At 40.8% G+C, this 20,933-nt stretch overlaps 2 protein-coding genes across 2 annotated transcripts in view; one reads left to right on the forward strand and one right to left on the reverse strand.

The window, feature by feature from the left end:
- The window catches only part of LOC120944050 (trichohyalin-like), a 32,408-nt gene extending 28,989 nt beyond the window's left edge, over positions 1-3,419 (forward strand). The window contains exon 3 of the mRNA XM_040357816.1: positions 34-3,419. Within this exon, the coding sequence (XP_040213750.1) occupies positions 34-2,793 (2,760 nt within the window). The 3' untranslated portion in view covers positions 2,794-3,419. The remainder of the gene's footprint in view (positions 1-33) is intronic.
- Positions 3,420-9,080: 5,661 nt separating this feature from the next.
- The window catches only part of LOC120944051 (bile salt export pump-like), a 119,195-nt gene continuing 107,342 nt past the window's right edge, over positions 9,081-20,933 (reverse strand). The window contains exons 25-29 of the mRNA XM_040357817.1: positions 19,328-19,484; positions 15,814-16,011; positions 13,050-13,256; positions 10,925-11,071; positions 9,081-9,589 (exon numbers count right to left, since the gene is read on the reverse strand). Coding sequence (XP_040213751.1) covers positions 9,389-9,589; positions 10,925-11,071; positions 13,050-13,256; positions 15,814-16,011; positions 19,328-19,484 — 910 coding nt within the window. The 3' untranslated portion in view covers positions 9,081-9,388. The remainder of the gene's footprint in view (positions 9,590-10,924; positions 11,072-13,049; positions 13,257-15,813; positions 16,012-19,327; positions 19,485-20,933) is intronic.

Genomic DNA, 20,933 nt, shown 5'->3' on the forward strand with positions numbered 1-20,933 from the left:
GAAGATGGACAAAGCAGTGAAGAGGATAAACAGAGCAGTGAAGAAGATGGGGTCAAACGGGGCAAATCAAGAGGAAAGAGAGATGTCAGTGAAAAGGATGAACAGAGAAGGGAAGAAGATGATGGTAAAAGAGGTCGCAAAATAGCAGAGGGAAAGAGAAAAGAAGAATGTGCTGAAAGAGGTCGCAATGTAGTAGAGGAAAAGAGAAGAGAAATTCATCTTAAAAAAGATCGCATTATAGCAGAGGGAAAGAGAGGAGAAAATCATGGTGAAAGAAGTCGCAATATAACAGAGGGAAAGAGAAGAGAAAATCATGAGGAAAGAGTTCGCATTATGGCAGGGGAAAAGAGAAATGAAAATCCTGGTGAAAGAGAAAAGAGAAGAGAAAATGATGAGGAAAGAGGTGGCATTATGGCAGGGGAAAGGAGAAGTGAACTTCATGGTGTAAGAGGTGGCATTATGGCAGGGGAAAAGAGAAGTGAACTTCATGGTGTAAGAGGCATTATGGCAGGGGGGAAGAGAAGAGGTGAAAAGAGTCATAAGATAGCAGAAGAGAATAGACAGGCTAAACATGAAAACAAGGGTAATGAAACAGCAAAGGAAAAACAACAAGAGAAACATGGTGAAGAGGGACAGGCCACAGCAGCAGAGAAGAGTCAACAACAGCATGGAGGCAATGTAGTTAGAGAGAGAAGAAATGCCAGATCTGGAAATCATGGGGAAAATCAAGGCCATAAAGAAGGAGAGAGACTAGGACAGGAACCAGGAGAAAGAGAAAGTCAGAAGAAGGGAGAAAGAAGAGCCCGTTCAAACAATAGTAGAAGAGATGGGGTTGCTAAGGATGTAAATGAAAATTCCAAAGGTAAGGAAAGTAACGAGCAAGGACAACAAAATCATGGTGAAAGAGGTCACAATATAACAGAGGGAAAGAGAAGAGAAAATCATGATGAAAAGGCTCATAAGATAGCAGAAGAGAATAAACAGACTAAACATGGGGGAAAAGGTCATAAAACAGCAAAAGAGAAGCAAGAGGAGAAACATGGTGAAGAGGGACTGACCACAGCAGCAGAGAATAGTCAACAAGAGCATGCAGGCAATGTAGTTAGAGAGAGAAGAAATGTCAGATTTGGTCATCGCTGGGAAAAGCAAGGTCATAAAAAAGGAGAGAGAATAGGACAGGCACCAGGAGAAAGGGTAGGTCAGAAGAACAGAGTAAGAAGAGCCTGTTCAAATAATAATAGAAGAGATGGGGTTGCTAAGGGTGTAAATGAAAATTCCAAAACTGAGGAAAATAATGAGCAAGGACAAGAAAATCTTGGTGAAAGAGGTCAAATAATAGCAGAGGGGAAGAGAAGAGAAAACCATGTTGAAAAGGGTCATAAGATGGCAGAAGAGAAACATGGTGAAGAGAGACAGGACACAGAAGCAGAGAAGAGTCAACAACAGCATGCAGGCAATACAGTTAGAGAGAAAAGACATGCTAAATCTGGTAATAATGAGGAAAAGCGAGGCTATAAAGAAGGAGAGAGAGAAGGACAGGAGCCAGGAGAAGGGATAGGTCAGAATAATGGAGAAAGAAGAGGTCAGAAGAAGGGAGAAAGAAGAGCCCGTTCAAATAAGGAAGCTAGGGATGTAAATGAAAATTCAAAATCTGAGGAAATTAATGAGCAAGAACAACAAAATCATGGTGAAAGCGGTCACAACATAGCAGAGGAAAAGATAAAAGAAACTCACAGTAAAAAGGATCATAAGATAGCAGAAGAGAATAGACAGGCTAAACATGGAAAAAAGGATCATAAAACAATAAAAGAGAATCAACAGGAGAAACAGGATGACAAGGGACAGGCCACAGCAGCAGAGAAGAGTCAACAAGAGAATGCAGGCAATGTAATTAGAGAGAAAAGACATACCGGATCTGGTAATCATGGAGAAAAGCTAGGCCATAAAGAAGGAGAGAGAAAAGGACAGGAACCAGGAGAAAGGGTAGGTCAAAATGTGGGTGAGAGAAATAAATCTAACAACCCAAGTTACAATCAAGGGAAAAATGCAGATAATGAAGTTAGAGAGAAAAGAGAAGCCAGACCTCAAACTGGTAATCACGTCAGCAGACACCCAAGAGATTTACATGGGTATTTAAAAAGAGAAAGTTCCAGCCCAAGTGACAATCAGGGGGAAAATGTACACAATGTAGTTAGAGAGAAAAGACATGCCAAATCTCCAAGTCCGAGACAACAGCTCAACCATAAAGAAGGAGAGACAACAGGACAGGAACCTGGGCAAATGGAAGGTCAGGTAAAACATAACAGGCATCACCTCTGTAATGAAACATGTAAGCATGAAAGTAATGGGACCCAGAGACATGAATGTAAATGGACCAAGGGAAGAAACCATGATAATACTACCTGTGAACATAACCGTACCTGTACACATAACAGGACCATGGAACACAAGCATGAGAAGAATTGGGAACGCAGGGAAAAATGTAAGCATGGAAACAACTGTACAAAAACAGAATGTAAATCAGGGAGAATATCAGACAACAAGGAACTGGAAAGAGAAAACAAAGAATTAAAAGAAGAAATAGAGGAGAATAAAAAAACACATACAGCTAGGGTAAAGAGACACGAAAAACAGAAAGAAAAGGATTCACAAAGGAGACAAAAACATGAATCTGAAGAAGATAAATCCAGTGAGGAAGTTAAAAGTAAAGAAATCAGAAAGAATAAAAAAGGAAACAGAAATGATTCAGGAGGGAGCTCTTCTCATGAATCAGAGTCAAGTGAAGAACAGTAATCAGTTCAGCAGACATCAGTGGAGAGCAATGACACGCCAACAGGCTCTTCAAATAAACAGCTATCAACCCCACCTCAAATGCAACTAATTCAAACATTTGAACAGGCAGTTGAAAACATGGAACAGAAATCAGCTCAATAATTTAACCTACAACAGAGAGAAGCACAAAACCAGCAACCAGTTCCAGCAACTGCATAGCCATCAGCTACAGTTGACGAGGTGCCACCTATTAACAATTAACAGCCAACATTACTACCAGCTGTCCAACCACAAAACTCACCTGAAGAACAGGCATTGGGTGCATAGACCATGCAACAATCAACTTTAGATAATTAGTAGTCTTCTGTGCTGACATAGTAGAAGTGAATAGTAGTTTGTTTCTGCAAGTAAACAGCACCGAAATTTAGTTTATGTTATAATTGGTGTAGTAAATATAGAATATAACAGGGATGCAGGGAAACAAATATTGGGTTGCTAGCTTTTGAATTTATACTAAATATACTTATGTGCTATAATGTTAGGCAACACTAGGCCATCTTGCACTAACATGTTTTTTCTGGTGTCTTCCTAAGAGTAGTTACACTCTTTGTTCCTGTGCAAAACTTTTAATAAAGAGCTTTCTTCAAGAACGATTTCAGTGTCTTGTTTCTTTTCCTAATGCTGGTCATAGAACACTTTAATTGTGTCCAATTCCTGCTGAATCAACCTATGTTCCAGCCATGGGTGGCCCTACAAGCACTAACTGGCTACACAAAAGTAGATTTAAAAATTGATTAAGGATGAAAAATTGATTCTGGAATATTTTGCGCAGTGACTACATCCTATCAGATGACATCAAGCATTCAATCTTCACCCGAAACAGTGCACAAATATTTTCAAAAATGCTGGTGCTCTCCTCCACCAATGTGCTCTAGCCGCTCACCTTCCAATCTGACCCCTGTTTAACCAATGGGTTAGACACATCAGGTCCCCTTTAAGGGGTAAACAATAGACCGATCTGGTGTGTTGTTAACATATAATCCCTCCGTTTTGCCCTCCTTACTGGCTTCACCAGTCTCGAGTCTCCCTCAATGACATGAAAAATCACTGAATCTAGTGCTTTTTGTTGCAAACAATTAAATTCACCCACATTTGATGTAATGTGTATAGGGAGAGGAGTCTCAGTTGGTGACGTCATCAGACGGTCATCTCATTTTTACATGTCTGAATAGCTTGCACTGCTTAAGTGCCATACTTGTGAGTATCCTGTATACTGCTTTTATTGGAGGAATAAGTTATTGAAACAGAGAGCACTAGACCTGGTGTTTTTGTCCCCATTATACACCCGATGTCCTTGAAGGAGACTCGAGACTGGTGAAGCCAGTAAGAAGGAAGAGGGTGATATGGAGGGATTACATGTTAATAGTATGCCGGGTCGATCTATTAATTACCCCTTAAAGAGGACCTGCTGTGTCTGACCCACTGGTGAAAAAGCGTCAAATTGTAAGGTGAACGGCTAGAGCACATTAGTGGAGGCGAGCACCAGCAGTTTTGGATATATCTGTGCACTTTTTTCGGGTGAAGGTTGAATCCTTGATGGCATCTGTTGACTTTGCAATCATTTGATATTGGGACTATACACATGGAAGTTTTCATTGTGTCACACGTTTAATTTACTAAAGCATGAATTTATACTAGTAGCACAGCACTGTGTTGATATTATACTTGGTCTTTATGACTTAAAAATCTCTTTAAACCTAAAACTGAACTTTAGGCAGATTTAAAAGCAGAACTTAATGCAGCTCTATATTCATCTATATATTTATCCATAGGTAAAAAAAAAGCAATCTTGTTTTAAATTTAACCGATGGATACCTAACCGATAGAACAAAACCAAAAATCCAGGCATGCTCAAAATCAAGTTGACGCATGCTTGGAAGCATTGAACTTCGTTTTTTTCAGCACATCGTTGTGTTTTACGTCACCGCATTCTGACACGATCGTTTTTTTAACCGATGGTGTGTAGGCACAACTGACCATCAGTCAGCTTCATCGGTTAACCAATGAAAATGGTCCTTCAGACCGTTCTCATCGGTTTGACCGATCGTGTGTACGCGACATAATGCTGCGTACAGACGATCGGACATTCCGACAACAAAACCGTGGATACCTTTCTGACGGATTTTGACTCAAACTTGTCTTGCATACACACGGTCACACAAATGTTGTCGGAAATTCTGAATGTCAAACGGCACTAGAAAAGGGAAGTTCAATTCCAGTCGTGTTAGTAGAAGTTTGGTGAGAGACGATTCATGATTTTCAGCCTCATGCTTTTCAGTCCATTACAGTGTGACGAATGTGCTATCTCCATTAGGAACGCTAGTTTTACCAGACCGAGCGCTTCCGTCTCGTACTTGATTCAGAGCATGCGTGGAATTTTGTGCGTCGGAAATTGTCCACGCACGATCAAAATTTACGAGAACAAATTTTGTTGTCGGAAAATTTGAGAACCACCTCTCAAATTTTTGTTGTCGGAGATTCCGACAGAAAATGTTCGATGGGGCCTACACACGGTTGGAATTTCCGATCAAAAGCTCCCATCGAACATTTGTTGTCGGAAATTCCAAGCGTGTGTACGCGGCATAATTGTGTGAAATATTTATAAAGATTTTGCTTGACTGCACAATTGCCGGTAATGTAGCACAGTGCTGAATAGCAAAAAATGGCCTGGTCATGAAGGGGGGAAAAATCTTCCAAAGCTGAAGTGGTTAATAAAACATTATATAAGTTGATGTTACTGAAACACAGAAGTACATTTAGGGGCGTGCTTTGTTAACCATGTAAATAGCTTGCTTTGTATTGTGTGCTCGGTCATGGTCGTGAACCTTCTGTTGTTCTGTGGAATGGTAATGCCATTTCTGTTAAAATAAAGAATTTATATAAAAAATAAATAAAACAAAAGTGAATACTGTATATACTGTAAGGCCACAAACAAGCTGTTATTAAAAATGTTTATTTCAGTCATTGATACATACAATTCAATTATAATGATTAGCCATGAGCCATAAAATAATCCCATTTCTAGTTTTTCAAACTCAAGAATGTAGCTAAATTGCACATCTTTACAGAAAAGGTCTTCAATTTTTTAGATACTAATTAGCCTGCAGTGGGCTTTGCTTTTTCAGACTTTTATATCTGTTATGTGTAGTGAATAATTGGGTGTCTAGGTGCCTCTGCTATATTATCTCACTTGAGAGGTGGTGATTTTATCATTTTTTTATATAAATTGTCCATTCAGAGACAGTCACCAGTTTGTGTGTGCACATCTCAGAGAAAAGTAAGGGCCAATTGATGCTAGTGTGCTGAGCGGTGTTTTAAAATTCCAGGCACCGCTAGCACACATTACTTTTTATATATCCTATTCACATTGCAACTCAGCCCAGAGCTGCACTGTAGTGATCTGAGATAAAATACAGACATGCAGCGCAGTGCAGTGCAAGGCAATCCACTGCCTCAAACCATGCAGCGGCCAATTGAACTTATTTAAATAAAAATAAAGAAATAGTGTGATACACTGAAATTGGCGCATTGGCACTGCAGTAATCCCAACGGACTGCACTGCATACAGATTGTTGCGTTGTGACAGTGGCTGGTGTGAATGAACCCTTAAAGCTGAGCTCCAAGCAAATACAACTAAATATACTGCCAAAATTCCTAATAGGAAGTATTTTACCTGTCAATTCATTTGAATTTCTATCTAACCAGTCCTAAAATGGAAACATCTCTGGAAACCTGTTGTCTGGATGTAACATTTATAGGGCTTTTCTCTCACCAAGCCTGTGGCTGTACAGTAAATGAACAAGCAGCAGACTGATGAGCTAAAACTCTGCCATCTGTCATCAGCATGTTCCTTGTTAGTGCAGGAGGACTGCAGCACCTGTGCTTGGCTCCCTCTCCCAGTCTGAACTCTGCGGTAAAGCAGACTACAAACCCATAATACCAATTCAAATTCAGGTGCTTACATTGCTTACATACATTCAAAGATGCATTAATTAATACAGAGCTGCATTATCGTATGCCTTTTTTATAAATGCCTGGAGTTTGGTTTAAAAAATAAAATAAGTATCTTAAATGTCAACTTTAAAGCGGGGGTTCACCCTATATAAAAAAATGTTTTTATTTTTTTTACCTCTAGCATTAAATTCGGCATAGTAGCGCGAGCTACAGTATGCCTGTCTGTATTTTTTTATCCCCGTACTCACTGTGTAATTGTATATTGAAGATTCCGGGGAATGGGCGTTCCTATGGAGAGGGAAGGTGATTGACGGCCGGCCCTGGCACGTCACGCTTCTCCGGAAATAGCCGAAATAGGCTTGGCTCTTCACGGCGCCTGCGCATAGCCTGTGCGCAGGCGCCGTGAAGAGCCGAGACCTACTCCGGCTGTCTTTGGGGAGCGTGACGTGCCAGAGCCGGCCGTCAATCATCCTCCCTCTCCATAGGCACGCCCATTCCCCGCGGGAGTCGGAATCTTCAATATACAATTGCACAGTGAGTACGGGGATAAAAAAATACAGACAGGCATACTGTAGCTCGCGCTACTATGCCAAATTTAATGCTAGACTGTTGTTAAGGAGGGTGAACCACCGCTTTAATGGAAAAAAATTAGCATTCTTGTGTATTTCCTGTGTTGTATTCAGCATCTTCCTGAATTACAATTTTTTTTACAAACCCACCTTTCAATTAAAGTTATAGCCATTGGCTTTTTTTTCTCTTAAAGTGTAATTTTTCAAGGAGAATACATCTAATTTTCTTTACATGGCATTGAAGTATGTTTTTATAATCTCAATTTAGGACATAGCTCTCAACTGTCCCTGATTTCGAGTCACTGTCCCTGATTTTGAAGTCCTTCTGTTCCTCTTTCCGCCTCATGTGTCCTTCATTTTGGTCAGATCTATATAATTGTATTTAAAATGCACTATTTATCTATCAAAAAGTATTTCTCAGTGCTAAACCTTTCAACATTTCTAAAACCACTGCATTTGTAAATTCCAAAAGCCAGTATAAGCACTTCTGGGTTTAACCAATAATTTTTTGTACAATTCTCCTCTAAGGGGGGCATGGTAGGGGGAGTGGCCTATGCCCACATACTTTTGCTAATAGGTGTCCCTTATTACCATCTCAAAATGTTAAAAGGTATGATTTAGGGCCACATTTTAAGATAAAAATACACTGAATCAAAGTGTACATATATTTATAAATATATCAATATATATTAGAAAAATTATTATTTACAAATCTAATTAAAATTTGGTAAAGCCCCAGTGAACCTTGCCAATTACCCAAAGTAACATGCTACTGATATACCTCTAAAAAAATACACATAGTGGACAGAAACCAGCAGCCCTTGTATGTACAGCATGCAAGTTTACATTTGTATATGTGGACAAACATTAACCAGCCTGATGGAACAATATTACGTACCAACACCATTGTCGAGTCTAGAAGTAATCCTAGATGTCCCAGTATATTTAGTGTCTACCAAAGTCGCCATCTTATGAAACCAAGTCTGATGGACACCACAGAAAATTCAACTATTTAAACATAAATTCTGGAATGAATTTTATTAATTAAAATAGTTTAACTTGATTGAAGGCTGTGGTGATACACCACCTTGACACCAAAATGTCATATATGCTTTCAAATTATACTAATATACTAACTAACTTTGACTAAACAAAGCGAACAGCCATGTGCCTAAAGAGTTGGTTCACCTTTACCAAAAAACTAAAATCGAACAATGCCCTTGCTTTCGGTGTAGGTCACTCCTAGGACATTGTCTAGTTATTTCTGCTTACCCACACCATCACAGGAGCACTCAAACACTGAGCCCAGAGCTACTGCATCAGGAAAGAAAAACAGCATGTGAGCGGGTGTGAAGAGCTCAATCCTGTCATGGTGAAGGTGAGCAGAACGAGCTAGGCCTCTCTTGGCAACATACTGGAAGTATTCCAGTCAGGCTTCATGAGGTATGTAAATGACCTACACCTATAGAAAGAGCAATATTCAGCTTTAGTCAGAGCTGCACAGTTTGTTTTTGTCTAGAGCTGCCCCTAACCCATATAGGCAGTTTTTTGGTAAAGGTGACCTAAAAACAAGAATGCTGCCTAACTTTTCAATTTCTATTATTGTGAATGCAATCTGTTTGCTGTTTTTCTTAAAAGTGCTTGATGACTCTTGTATTTTACCAACTGGCTTCTAATTAATTTGAATTTTCTTACCTCTACAATAAATAACTCAAATACACTGACTTTTGAGAATGGCTATTTCATTGCTGTTATATGCGAGTGGCTAAAGTAATTCACAGTCACCATTGCAATAAATTTGTCATTGCTGCAGTAAAGCCAGATTGTAACTGATATCTTCAGTATTTAAGTTGCATACATTCAGCTTTGAATGTCCAAATGTCACAAGCAAGAAAAAAGGTCAGACAATGCTTGCTGTACTACGTCACAGCTCATAGGCATTGTTAACATGATATTTAGATCCCTAGAGTGTCTGTCCTCTCAGTGTATCGATTATTCCTTAGCACTCCTGTATTTGATACAGTCTGTTGTCATTAACTGATAGGTGCTCCAGTTGTGACAAGTTTGTAGTAAGCCCCTTTCTTCTCCATGAGTTCTTCATGTGCGCCCTTCTCAATCACAATGCCCTGAGACATGACAGCAATGATGTCAGAGTTTTGAATGGTAGACAACCGATGAGCGATGACGATGCATGTACGACCTTCTCTTGCTCGGTCCAAGGCAGCTTGTACAGTCTGAAAACCAAAACCACACAATAAATATTGTGTAATGCAAAACTTTTGCTATTGGAAATCTTGTGTGAGATAAGCTAGCAACAAAAGACTTTATTGAGGCACCATCCCGAATATACATTTCAAAAGAGGCTTGACGAGGCTCCATTTATCCCATGGGTAGTAACCAGAGTCAGAGGGAAACCCCTATGCATGGTGGGACTTTCAAATGTACCAACAATGGAATAAACAAACGTACAGCAAAAAATAAAAAACAGACTTTTTTTTATTGGAAAGCACGGTTAAAGCATAGCTCCACCCAAAAGAGGAAGGTTGTTTGCCTCCTCCCAACCCCGCCCCCCTCACTCCCACCCTGGTTACTACCCTATCAAGCTTTTTTTTAAAAACACTTTTGTTAACGTAGATCTAAAGCCTAGCTCTGTAACACTATTTTGGCACCGTGAATCATAAAACAGTTACCAACTTGCCATTGTTTTAATTAAATACCAACCTCATCTTTTTTCATCCTTTTTTGAACCTTAGAGGGGTGGATCTAATTTAGCATCTTTAGCAACTTCCTATTTATATGAACATCATTGATCTCAGCTGGCTAGTAGGTGTAAATGGTGGAACATACCTGAGCAATGTGTTTTTTCATGGCCTCATTAGTCTCCACCAAAGGTGGAACACAGGAGCTGTGTGGATGGCATTTGTTGTGTACATATAGAAAATCTCAGTGGGGAATTATTCTGCGGAATTTATGATTCTCCTAACCTCATACTTCCACTAAATGTCTATTGCTCTACGGAGGAGGAATTTACATCACTTCCACCTCCATAGGATAGGATTAGGTTATGTAGGATGAAAAGGATAGAATTGGCTGTACCTTTCACTTCCTGGTTTGGTTTTACCCCTAATGGCCCGTACACACGATCCGAATTTCGGACGAAAACGTCAATAAATCTATCCCATAGTTTGTAGAAGCTATAACTTTTGCGCAAACCAATCAATATATGATTTTTTACCAAAAATATGTATCAGAATACATATTGGCCTAAACTGTTTATTAGATTTTTTACATTTTTGTTGGATGTGTTTGATATCAGAAAGTAAATGTATTTTTTATTTTTTTCACAATTGTCAGTCTTTTCTTGTTTATAGCGCACAAAATAAAAACCGCAGAGGTGATCAAATACCACCAAAAGAAATCTCTATTTGTAGTAAAAAAAAAACATTTGGTACAGCGTTGCACGACGTGCAATTGTCAGTTAAAGTAACGCAGTGCCATATCGCAAAAAAAATGGGGTAAACCTTCCGGAGCTGAAGTGGTTAAATGATAATTTGACTTTAACCTCTCACCTTTTCACTTTCTGTGTCTAATGCAGATGTTGCTTCATCAAGTAGAAGAATTTTAGGATCTCTGATGATTGCTCGAGCGATTGCAATACGCTGTTTCTGTCCCCGAGACAGCTGAGACCCGTGAGCACCAACATTGGTGTCATATTTCTGTAACAGAAAATCATATAACAATCAATATTGTTATCTAATATCCAATGGCAGCAACATAATTGTAATCAATAAACAATAAATAAAAGGTGAATTCAGCTGTATTTTATTTTTATCAAATAGAGCGCCAAAGTTTTCTACTTCATATTTTATGATTAATTAGCCTTTAAACACTGAAAATGTTATTTAAAAGAGAAGTATCGGATTATAAAAAGAACAAACAATCATACTCACCAAATGGCTGCAGCACCGATCCCAGCTGCACCTGTCCTCCACCTCCTCTAAGACCCAAAACTGAGCAATCAAACAACACTTATTGCTCAGCTCTCAGTCTTGAGCCTGCAGAGAGCCGGGGACAGTCAATCACTGGCTCTCTGCTTTGCCCCTCCATCGCTCACTGGAGTGCTGTACTGTGTAGGGGGTGGGACCAGCTGGCTCAGGCTCTCAGCAGCTCACTGAGAGGCTGAGCCAGCTGCCAGTCCACGCTTCTGGGTGGATTCCGAGTATATGGTTGGGATAGTTTCAGAGCCTTGATTGGGTCTATGACGTCAGCCGACAGCAGGCTTAAACTGAAAATCGGACACAGGAGTGCAGAACTAACCACTCCTGTGATCCATAGGAGAAGTTTAGCCAAAAAACGTATAGGGAATTCCAATAGTGTAAATCCAAAGGTTTCTGTACAGTACTGTACAGTAAAAAAATTCTCAATTTCAGGAGGGAACATCTGAGGGACAGTAAATAGTTTTCCAGGAAATGTTTATTCTTAAAGGGGTTGAAAAGGTAAATATTTTTTTCCCTAAATAGCTTCCTTTACCTTAGTGCAGTCCTCCTTCACTTACCTCATTCCTCGATTTTTCTTTTAAATGTCCTTATTTCTTCTGATAAATCCTCACTTTCTGTTTTTCTGTCTGTAACTAAACACAGTAATGCGACACTTTCTCCCTTGTGTGGAGAAAGCCTCTTGAGGGGGGAGGGGGCGAGCAGAAGGGTCAGGACGCCCACTAACACACAGCTCCTTTCTCTATCTGCAAAGTATATAGTGTCCCGACCCTCCTGCTCACCCCTTCCCCCCTCAAGAGGCTTTCTTCACACTAGGGAGAAAGTGTTGCATTACTGTGTTTAGTTACAGACAGAAGAACAGGAAGTGAGGATTTCTCAGAAGAAATAAGGACATTTAAAGGCAAAATTGAAGGATGAGGTAAGTGAAGGAGGACTGCACTAAGGTAAAGGAAGCTATTTAGGGAAACAATGTTTTACCTTTACAACCCCTTTAAAAGATAGTCTTATAGGTTTTCGCATCAAGAGCAACAATTCTAATCTATTCTTGTCTAGAGCTGAATCCAACCATCCATATAAGGGATGCATCAATAAGCTCAGATCTTTAATGCACACAGCACTGTATGCAATCCAAATAATCAGCAAAAAAAATCAGTAACTAAAGGTAGAGCATCCCCAGGGCAAATCCCATCAAACCCACCAGTTGCTGCATTGCTACAAGAAGTATTTGGTTTCCTTTGTTCCACTGGGGGAATTTCTTCTTGCTTCCTGCCCCAGTACCAGTATAATACATGGACAGGTAGTGAAGTCCCCCCCAGCACAGTAAAAAAAAACCTTTGTAGTAAAGTTTGGAAGGGTTAAAATGTCTATGTCATGAACCGTAATAAAAACTTGATAGAAGTCCTCCCCTCCCCAAATCTTTAAAAAAGTTTTCATTGGCTCTGTGCTTTAAAGCCTAATATCCACCCAATTGTCAACTGGGATTGATTTAGGTGGACAGTTTGTCCATCGCTTAGTCCCAACCTCTCTATTTTTTACAGTGCAGGGGGAAAGCAACACAAAACTAGGCGGAACATACTATGAAGATAGGGAGTCTAGTAATTATTTAACTTAGAGCTGCAGTGCTCTAAGGGTTATACAAGGACTACCACAAATCCACCGAGCACCACGTGCAATTGAACCTCTCCAGCTGTCTACTCACATCTGGAAGCCCCATGACGAAATCGTGAAGCTGAGCCTTTTTTGCTGCTTCGATCACTTGGTCCATGGAGAGCTGTTTGGAATTATCTCCATACCTGATGTTTTCAGAAATACTACAGTCAAACAGCACCGGTTCCTGTGACACTATGCCAATTTTAGAGCGGAGGAATGATACATTGATGTTCTTACTGAGACGGCCATCTATTAGCTGTGCAAACAGAAACAAATTTAACATTCATTAGCAGAATAGTAATATGCTGAGGAACAGACAGAATGTTCAGGGCTCTTCTTTTGAAAACAGCCCTTTAAATATTTTAATATCATCTGAAAACTACAGGCTAGGACCAGATCATGACTTGAAAACCCATATCAACTGATAAGTACTGCACTCCCCCACACCCTTTTCCCTGGTGCATGCTTGGGGTGATTAATGTAACCCATAATGTCCAGGCATAGGTATTGGCAATGATCATCTAATGCAGCCTTTCTCAACCAGGGTTCCCCAAAGAGGTTGCTTAGGGATTTCTTGAACTGCTGCTGGTTGACCTCACTTCTGGGTCCAACAGCACTTGGTGAATCCATCTGCATGGCACCGAAGATAATTTTTAGCTGACTGTAAGGAAAATATTCTGCCCATTGACCACCAGTTTAAGAAACATTCTTCCCACTGTATCCTTGTAAATTAATTTTAGCTGGGGTCTGCTGAGACCTAATGCCGCATACACATGACCGTTTTTCATGACGTGAAAAATTACATTTTTTTTAATGTCATTAAAAACTATCGTGTGTGGGCTCCAGAGCATTTTTCGTGACGTGAAAAATGGGCATTAAAAATTTAGAACATGCTCTAAATTTTCGCGTCGTTTTTCACGTTGTTGTTTTTCACGTTGTCGTTTTTCTCGTCGTGAAAAACGGTCGTGTGTAGGCTTTAACAAAGTGAAAAAAACGTGCATGCTCGGAAGCAAGTTATGAGACGGGAGCGCTCGTTCTGGTAAAACTAGCGTTTGTAATGGAGATAGCACATTTGTCATGCTGTAACAGACTGAAAAGCAGGAAGACTCTCAAACTTTTAATAACACGAAATCAGCAAAAGCAGCCATCCGAATGAACTTCCCCTTTATAGTGTCGTCGTACGTGTTCTACGTCACCGCCCTTTGCTCGCGCATTTTTTTCACGATCGTGTGTAGGCAAGGCAGGCTTAACAAGTAATCTCTTGTGATTAGGAACAGCGGTCTCTCTCCTCCTCCAGTTTCCCCAGGCCCCATACAGTTAGCAACACCTCCTAGGGAACACACTTAACCCTTTGATCCCCCCCCTAGTGTTAATCCCTTCCCTGCCAGTGGCATTTATAGAGTAATTAGGGCCAGGGCTTTTTTTCAGCGGGAACGTGGGCAAACGCAGTTCCGGCACCTCCAGAACTGAATAAATGTAAAGGTAAGGGGTGCTGTGGTGTGATGGAAGGTCTATTAGTGCTGGCTGCTGGGAAATCTGTTGTTGCTGGAGGGGATCTATTTTTGCGAAGAAAGGGAGTCTATTGTTGCTAGGGAGTTCTTTCTTTTGCTTGTGAGGGGTTTATTGTTGCTGGGGCAGGTCTTATGTTGCTGGGAGGTCAGTCATTTCTGGGAGGGATGTACTTTTGAGGGAGGGGTCTTTGTTGCTGGCTGCTGAGGGGTCTATTGATGCTGGCTACTGGGGAACCTATTGATGCTGGGGAGAATCTATTGTTTCGGGTGGGGGATTTATTGTTCTGGAGGTGGGTCTTTTGCTGCAGGTGGGTCAATCATTGCTGGGAGGGATCTACTGTTGAGGGAGGAGTCTAATGTTGCTGGCTGCTGAAGGGTCTATTGATGCTGGCTGTTGGTAGGTCATTATTGCTGGGGTGGATCTATTGTCGCTGGGGTGTCCATCGCTGCTAGATCTATTTTACTGCCTTTCTTGTTATCATTAACGCAATCCATACAAAATAGTTAGCAACACAAAATGATACTTGGCTCTGTTTTCTCTAAAGGGGGGTGGTACCGGGAGGTGGGTAAGGGGTGGAACCAAAGAACGGTGCTCGGAGGTGGGTAGGGGTGGAGTCAGGAAGGGAGGAGTCCCTGCACCTATTCTCTGTGAAAAAAAACCTGATTAGGGCTATATATATATATATATATATATATATATATATATATATATATATATTATAATGTAAATAATGAACCAATACTTTTAAACATTATAATGTGTCAGAACGCTGCACTTATTTACTTATTTTTTTTAAAAAGGATCATTTAAAAGAACACATGCTTTTTGAACTAGTAAACCCCACATGTTCTCTCAGTCACCTGAGCAAATACACTTATAAATGAACGTACTGGTAATGCCACCAAAGCCTAGATCTACAATATGCTGACTCAGCAATATAAACCAGCTTTAGTTTGTATTGCTTAAGCTTTTGTATCTGTGTACCTACTAAGATGGATGGGGGTGGGGTTGAGTTTTGCCAGTTAACAAGTGTGCTTGTCTTTTAAAGGTTAATCCATACATGAAAGGGTATTGAAAAACTGACAAAGTATTATGAAACTGTGAAGAGAAAAAGACCTGCAGTATTTTGATAATGGAAGGTTTGGTAAGACATTACATCACATGATTGTCTTCCTAATTTTCCAGCCAGATGGTCTACACACAGGCCAAGTATATATAATATATACCAGTGTTGGAACCTATCTTCACAGCATCTAACTTTGCTACATTAGCCTCATAATAAAATGATATATTCAACGTACCACTTTGCCATGGTCAGGATCATAAAACCTTTCAAGAAGTTGAACGCTGGTACTCTTGCCACAACCGCTGCTGCCCACAAAGGCCAACGTCTGTCCAGATTTAACTGAAACATTGAGGCCGTTCAGTACTTGGATATCAGGACGGGTGGGATATGTAAACTTGCAGTCAATGAACTCAATGCCTCCTTTGAAATTGTTCTGGAAATGGTAATAAATATAATTATTATTCAGTTGCCAGGGTTTAGGTGCCAGACAGAATTACATATAGCGCATGGTTCATTTAAGCTGAACTCCATAAAGATATTAAAATGCCCCCAATTAAAACAGACAAGTTGTTTTTAAAATTTTTAATAACTACAGTGCCTTGAAAAAGTATTCATACCCCTTGACATTTTCCACATTTTGCCATGTGACAACCAAAAATGTAAATGTATTTTAGTGGGATATTAAGTAATAGACCAACACAATGTGGCACATAATTGTGAAGTGGAAGTTAAATGATAAATGGTTTTCAATATTTTTGACAAATAAATATCTATAAAGTGTGACGTGCATTTATAGCCCCCTTTACTCTGATACCCCTAACTAAAATCAAGTGGAACCAATTGCCTTCAGAAATTGATTAATTTGTAAATAGAGTCAACCTGTGTATAATTTAATCTCAGTATAAAGACAAATGTTCTGTGAAGCCCTCAGAGGTTTCTTAGAGATCCTTAGTGAACAACCAGCATCATGAAGGCCAAGGAACACACCAGACAGGTCAGGGATAAAGTTGTGGAGAAGTTTAAAGCAGTTGTAGGTTATAAAAAAAATCCCAAGCTTCGAAAATCTCACCGAGCTCTGTTCAATCCATCATCCGCAAATGTAAAGAGTATGGCACAACTGCAAGCCTACCAAGACATGGCCATCCAACTAAACTGACAGGCTGGGCAAGGAGAGCAATTTGTCATAGAAGCAGCCAAGAGGCCCATGGTAGCTCTGGAGGAGCTGCAGATATCCACAGCTCAGGTGGGAGCACTCCACAAATCTGGCCTTTATGAAAGCCATTGTTGAAAGAAAGCCATAGGAAGTCCTGTTTGCAGTTTGCAAGAAGCCATGTGGGGGACACAACAAACATGTGGAAGAAGGTGCTCTGGTCAGATGAGACCAAAAAAGCAAACCGCTATGTGTGGCAGAAAACTAACACTGCACATCATCCTAAACACACCATCCCCACCGTGAAACATGATGGTGGCAGCATCATGTTTTGGGGATGCTTTTCTTTAGCAGGGACAGGAAGATGGTCATCTGGTCTGATGAGAAGATGGATGGAGCCAAATACATGTTTGCAAAAGACTTGAGACTGGGGTGGAGGTTCCAAAATTAGTTCCTAAATTAGTCTTGATATTAGCTTCTTGTAATCCCTTTTACAGTATAGTAAAACTTTGAGGCCCCATTCACACCTGGGCATAGCGTTTTCATGCAGAAAGTCGTTCAATATTACAGCGATTTTGCAGCGATTTTTGCAGCGGTTTTTACCACGATTTTGTACAGGTCAAAAGGTCACCAATTTAAAAAGCAGAAAAATGCCCAAATCTGCCTAAAAAATGCCCCAGAACGTGTCTGAGCTTCAGGTGTTTTAGAGCTTCTTGCTTCAGGTGTTTTGGAGTTGAGATGTGAACCATCTCCATAGAGAAACATAGATTTTTTCCCCTCCAGCGTTTTGTAGCTTCAGGCTTCAGGCTTCAAGCTACAAAACGCTCAGGTGTGAATGGGGTCTGAGTTAGTAAGGGACTGCACATGATGTGACAAGGAACATGCTGACAGGAGGAGAGAAGTGAGTAACAACCTCATCAGGGTTCAATGAGAGGCAGGACGAAAGGAGGTAACCGGGCAGTATTACTTAAAGCGGATGTCTGCCGAAAAAAAAATATTAAAAGCCAGCAGCTACAAATACTGCAGCTGCTAACTTTTAATATTAGCTGTCCTGGAGTCCAGCGCTGCCGGCACAGAGGACGAGCGATCGCTCGTCACTCTGCTGCCCCCACCGCCATCCTTAGTGAGGGAACCAGGAAGTGAAGCGCTCCGGCTTCACTGCCCGGTTCCCTATGGCGCATGCTCAAGTCATGTGCGCCGTGCTCACTGGTCCCCACTGTGTTCTGGGAGCTGTGTGTTTCCCAGAACACAACGAGGGGGGGGGGGTCTGACGTCCTGCCCGCAGTCTACCCGCAGACTGCACCCCCCTCCCCCCTGAAAGGTGTCAAATGTGACACCGGAGGGGGGGAGGGTTCCGATGAGCGGAAGTTCCACTTTAGGGTGGAGCTTTAACGTGATTTTAAAGCTTTACATTTTTTTGTCATGAACATAATAATGGATGTGCACAAAGCAGTCCCGATCCTCCTGTTCTTGGGTCCCCTGCTGACACTCCTGGCTCCTACCCCCACCCTTTGCTCAGACATAGCAGTGGGACTCGGGTGCTCCTAATGAAGGGGAGGAGCCAGAAGCGCTTGCGAGGCATCCCAGAAGAGGAGAGTATAACACGTTTCTTATTTTTATTTAAAAAAAAAAGCAAACCTTTACAATCACTTTAAGGTAAAACATATTTTACCTTTACAACCACTTTAACTGCTGCAGAGAAATGTCAGGTCACAAACCCAACCCTGCTGTCCGTGAGTGCTGTGCAAACATCAGGACTGGCCAAAGGTACAAATCCTTTGGCATATAAAACAGCTCCTATATATGTATTTCAACTGGGAATTCAGCTGTTTGCTTAAAGCGGGAGTTCTACCAATTGCTTTTTTTTTTTTTCCCCCTTAGCTTCCTGCTCGTTTGGTCTAGGGGAATTGGCTATTTGTTTTAAAATATGATCCGTACTTACCCGTTTTCGAGATGCATCTTCTTCCGTCGCTTCCGGGTATGGGTCTTCGGGAGCGGGCGTTCCTTCTTGATTGACAGTCTTCCGAGCGGCTTCCGACGGTCGCATCCATCGCGTCACTCGTAGCCGAAAGAAGCCGAACGTCGGTGCGGCTCTATACTGCGCACCGACGTTCGGCTTCTTTCGGAAAATCGTGACGCGATGGATGCGACCGTCGGAAGACTGTCAATCAAGAAGGAATGCCCATTCCCGCAGCCCATACCCGGAAGCGACGGAGAGGATGCATCTCGTAAACGGGTAAGTACTGCTCATATTTTACAACAAATAGCCGATTCCCCTAGACAAAACGAGCAGGAATCTAAGGCTAAAAAGTGCTCTCTAAGGGTGAACCTCCGCTTTAAGAAGGGGTTGTAAAGGTAAATGTTTTTTCACCTTAATGCATCCTATGATTTCTTTTTACTGGTGTTTCAGTCCCAAGTTTGTATCTTCATCATTAAATATGATCTATGTACAGTATATTGCAACGGAAGAAATATGATTGTATGTTTATGGCTACAGCATATTTTTCGTAGCTTTTGATTTTCTGAACACCAAAACATTCTTGAGCTGCCTAGAGTTCTATTATGAACTGGATTATAGGTATTTTTAAATGCTTCTTACCCATTTCTCTCCATCGGTTCTATATACAGAAATCTTTGGAACACGATCCACAAGTTTAAAAAATCGTGCAGCAGATATTTTGGCCTTTGCATAATCTGGAGTATAAGAAGATGCCTTTCCTAAGGCCGTTCCACTGGTTACAACTGCAGATATCACCCTGGAATCAAACATAAAACATTATTTATTTGAATAGGGCAACTTGATGAACTAGCTTTTGCAAGGCAGCCTTACATAACAAGTGTCGCCAAATGATACAATTTTGTCAAATGATTGTTATCATGAGTTTATTAAAATGGGATTTGAGATTGAGATTGTGGATATGAGGTTGAGATTCCGGGTTTGAGATTCACAGTACCAGCAAAGTTTAAAGCAGATTCATCCAGGAGATCTTTTTAAAATTGTAATGCACTTACAGCTATGATCAACAGGCTTAGACAAGTCAATAAGGGGACTTTTGGTTAAAGGGTCACTAAAGGAAAAACATTTTTTTGCTGAAATGACTGTTTACAGGGTATAGAGACATAAAAGTTAACTGATTCCTTTTAAAGTGATTAAAAATAGATTAAATGCTATCATATAATGTGCCTCTAGTTTCACTTTCGGTTTTAAACTGGTTTCATGTTTATGTGAAGTAAAGAGACCCACAGAACAAAAACAAACAAATCCAGGGCAGTGTTTTGTTTTTAAAATGAATCTGATTGGTTCTGAGGAGTTTTAGACACACAGCTTAGACCACAGTGAAAAGCTCCCATGAGTTTTTTCATAAGGAGCCAGACAAGCAGGAAGTGTGGAGATCACAGCAGAATTACAGCAACTTCAAAGCAAAAACGAACAATGAGGACATGAAAACAGTACTGCAGTAAGGTAAAGGAAGCTATTTAGCTAAAAAAAAAAAATTCCTTTAGTGATCCTTTAAGCCATCTCCCTCATTATAAAAGGGGGGTAGAGTCAGTGAATTGGAAGTAATTTTAGGGAAAACATATGGAAAGCTGAAAAACTGTTTAGAAACTGCAAAAGGAGAAATTAGGGTCAGTCTATAGCAATTTATTTTGCTGCAAAAATTCCCTTTATTTAAATGGACTTTAATTTCAGGGGGTTGTATTTTGGGGTAATATTTTTTATTTTATGCTCATAGGGCCTTTAATTTCGATGAAACAGATTTGTCTCTGCAAGGCTTTTGTTTGCCTGTATTTCAGAGGTAGTATTTTGGGGTTTCCATTTATTTTATTGCTTTTCATTCTATGCTCACAGGTCTTTTTCTAGGTCTGAGGTGCTCAAGGCAGGGGCGAATCCAGGGGGGAAATGTGGCAATTGCACCCCCCAAGAAAATATTACTGACTCTGAGCGCTCCTTGGGTAACCATAGCCACGGTCGGGACACCTGGCAGCCATTCTCAGCATGAGAAACTGCACTCTCCACCCCCTGTACCTCCCCCAGCAGTTTTCAGCCTCTCTCCTGCAGGCTGCTGCTTGAGTGGGAGGGGTGGGGATGTGCATTTTCTCCCGAGGTCATGCTCGCCTGGAAAAGGGAGCCGTGTGACCAACTGCAGTGCTAAGTGCTGAGCAGAGGGAGCTGAGTCAAAGTTCCTGGAGGTGAGCTCTGCTCT

The sequence above is a fragment of the Rana temporaria genome, chromosome 6 (assembly GCF_905171775.1).
Source record: "Rana temporaria chromosome 6, aRanTem1.1, whole genome shotgun sequence".
Lineage (NCBI taxonomy): Eukaryota > Metazoa > Chordata > Amphibia > Anura > Ranidae > Rana > Rana temporaria.